Source organism: Penaeus japonicus, unplaced genomic scaffold, assembly GCF_977035675.1.
Source record: "Penaeus japonicus unplaced genomic scaffold, GWHDUDI00000001_assembly GWHDUDI00000005, whole genome shotgun sequence".
NCBI classification, from domain to species: domain Eukaryota; kingdom Metazoa; phylum Arthropoda; class Malacostraca; order Decapoda; family Penaeidae; genus Penaeus; species Penaeus japonicus.
In genome coordinates this window covers 5,919,102-5,921,601 of record NW_028234407.1, presented here as the reverse complement: position 1 = coordinate 5,921,601, position 2,500 = coordinate 5,919,102, and the positions used below count along the sequence as shown (strand labels likewise).

Here is a 2,500-nt window from a genome sequence, read left to right as displayed (position 1 = left end):
TACCACTATCATCATTATTATTTTTGTTATTAATGTTCTCATTATTATCATCATTATCAGCGTCATTATCCTTATCATCATCATTATTAGTATTACCATTATCATTATTACTATTATTATCATCATTATTGTTAATATTAACGTTATTATCATCACCCTTATCAGTATTACTATTATCGCCCTTATCATCACTATTATTAATGTTACCACTATTATTATCCTCATTATTAGCATTCTCATTATCTGCCTCACTATTATCATTCGCATTATCAATATCATTGTTTTTATTATTATCTTTATTACTATTGCAATTATCATTATCATTATTACTATTACTATTATCATTATCATTATTACTATCATTATATATTATATATGTTATCTTTATTGCCATCATTATCTTATTTATAATCATTATCATTATAAATATGATTATCAATATTATGAGAATTATGATAATCATTATCATTACAATCATCATAATCCTTATCATCAAAATTATGACCAACATCTTTATTATAATTACTGGTAATCACTATCATTATGATCGTGGTAATATTTATGACTATCATAGCCATCATAATTATGACAATCATCATTATAATCGCTATCTGCCATTGCTATTATCAATGGTGATATCCTTCATTGGTATCATAAAACATACAGATATTCTAATATTCATCAATATCACTACTATTGATATCTTAACCATTATTCTTCCATTATCATCACTATAATCAATAATATATCAGAATCATGATATCCGTATCATATGCACTATACGGCGCGTAAATAACACGAAAAATAGCACTGAAAACGTAAAACAACATATGATTCTGTACCGCCATGGTAACAGAGTGGGTTACGAATACACAATATTTACCATAGTGGTGGGTTGTGCGGTAGTCCCTTGGTCGTCAGATCTCTCGCTGGCTATAGGAAAATAGATATAGATATTTATAGGTGGTAATATCTTATATTTCCTCTGCATTATCGATTAGGATGTTATTATTGTTGCTGGTGTTATCATTGTGTCGTGAATGATTACAAGTTTGCCTCCCTGTCTAAGTCGTGGCTCAAATCTGAAGCACCTTAACATATCTACAGGGAAGTCTTCAGTCCTCGAATATATATTTTGTTTTGTCTTACGGAATGAAAATGTGATTAACTTGTTTTCTTGTGCTATGTGTATACGTGTATAAGTAAGTCTTATATTTATATTTGTTTGCCAGTATATTTACTTATATTGTGGAATTTTATTTGAGATCTTGTTTTATTTAATTTTCATTTCACCGAATGGCAATATGTGCAGGGTAAATCTTTTAGTTATTTCTTACATTTAAAAATAATAGCTTTATTAGAGTAGAATTGCCCTAATGATAATTACCATTATTGTTACCTACATAACGATGATAATGAAACTTATCCTGGCTACTATTATTGTCATTATCATTGTTATTATCATTATGGCCATTATTATAATGACTTTCGTCATTATCAGTGATATTTTTTTATCAACATTTTGTTTTTTATTATGGTAACAGCCATTGCCTTTATTATGGTAGGAACCATCACTACCATTCAGTATTATCATAGTTATTGTTATTATCAATATAATTTCATCAATATAATATGTCTCGTTTTTCTAATTAGTAACCTTAGTTTTTGTTATAATTATCATTACAAAGTTTGTGTTATCATAATTATTACTACTAGGATTTACTTTTCAGTGTGATTATCCCTACTGTTACTATCATTATCATTAATATTATTATCATTTTCATTACTCTTGTTATCATCATTACCATCATAATCCTTTTAACCATTATCATCAATATTGTCACTATTGTTAGTATTGTTATGATTATAACTATTGCTATCGCTATTATTATTGTTGTTATTATCACTATAAGCATTATAATTAATTTTATTATCACTACCGTTATCATCATCATATGTTGATCCTTTTATCCTTTTTACCATTGTTACAATTACCATTATAACTACTGTTATCCCCATTAACATTGTCACTATTGTTTTCATCATTTTACGATAATGTTAATAGTTATACCGATATTGATAGGGATATTGAAAATTATAATAATAATCACTATCACTATCAGTAATATCATTATCACGATCACTATCATTATGACTGACATTATTATCATGTTCATTAGCCTCGCCGTCCTTATCATTACCCTTATCATAATGACTCCGGAAGTTCTCACATCAGTTCATCCAACTTCCTACGTTTCTATTCTCTGCAAGTTTAAGTAAGACAAGATTAATAAAGGAAGGTCAAGGGGCATCCTACGGTCCCTTCTCCGTCTCCTTCGCCTTGGTATTTCCCCAGATATTGGACATGAGGAGATGAGTGTCCGTCCTGGCGAAGGTTGTGGGATTCTCTGGCTCTGTGTGGAGCGAGGGTGTGTGGAGTCACTCAATCTTCGAGTGATAAAAGGAGCCTGTCGCCTCTCTCTCTCTCTTTCTCTCTCTC

The 2,500-nt window shown here is 29.6% G+C and overlaps 1 protein-coding gene across 1 annotated transcript in view; it reads right to left on the bottom strand.

Annotated features, from left to right (window-relative positions):
* LOC122242969 (uncharacterized) overlaps nt 1-2,500 on the bottom strand; it is an 8,361-nt gene that overhangs the window by 1,395 nt on the left and 4,466 nt on the right. The window contains exon 3 of the mRNA XM_086536745.1: nt 884-933. Within this exon, the coding sequence (XP_086392871.1) occupies nt 884-933 (50 nt within the window). The remainder of the gene's footprint in view (nt 1-883; nt 934-2,500) is intronic.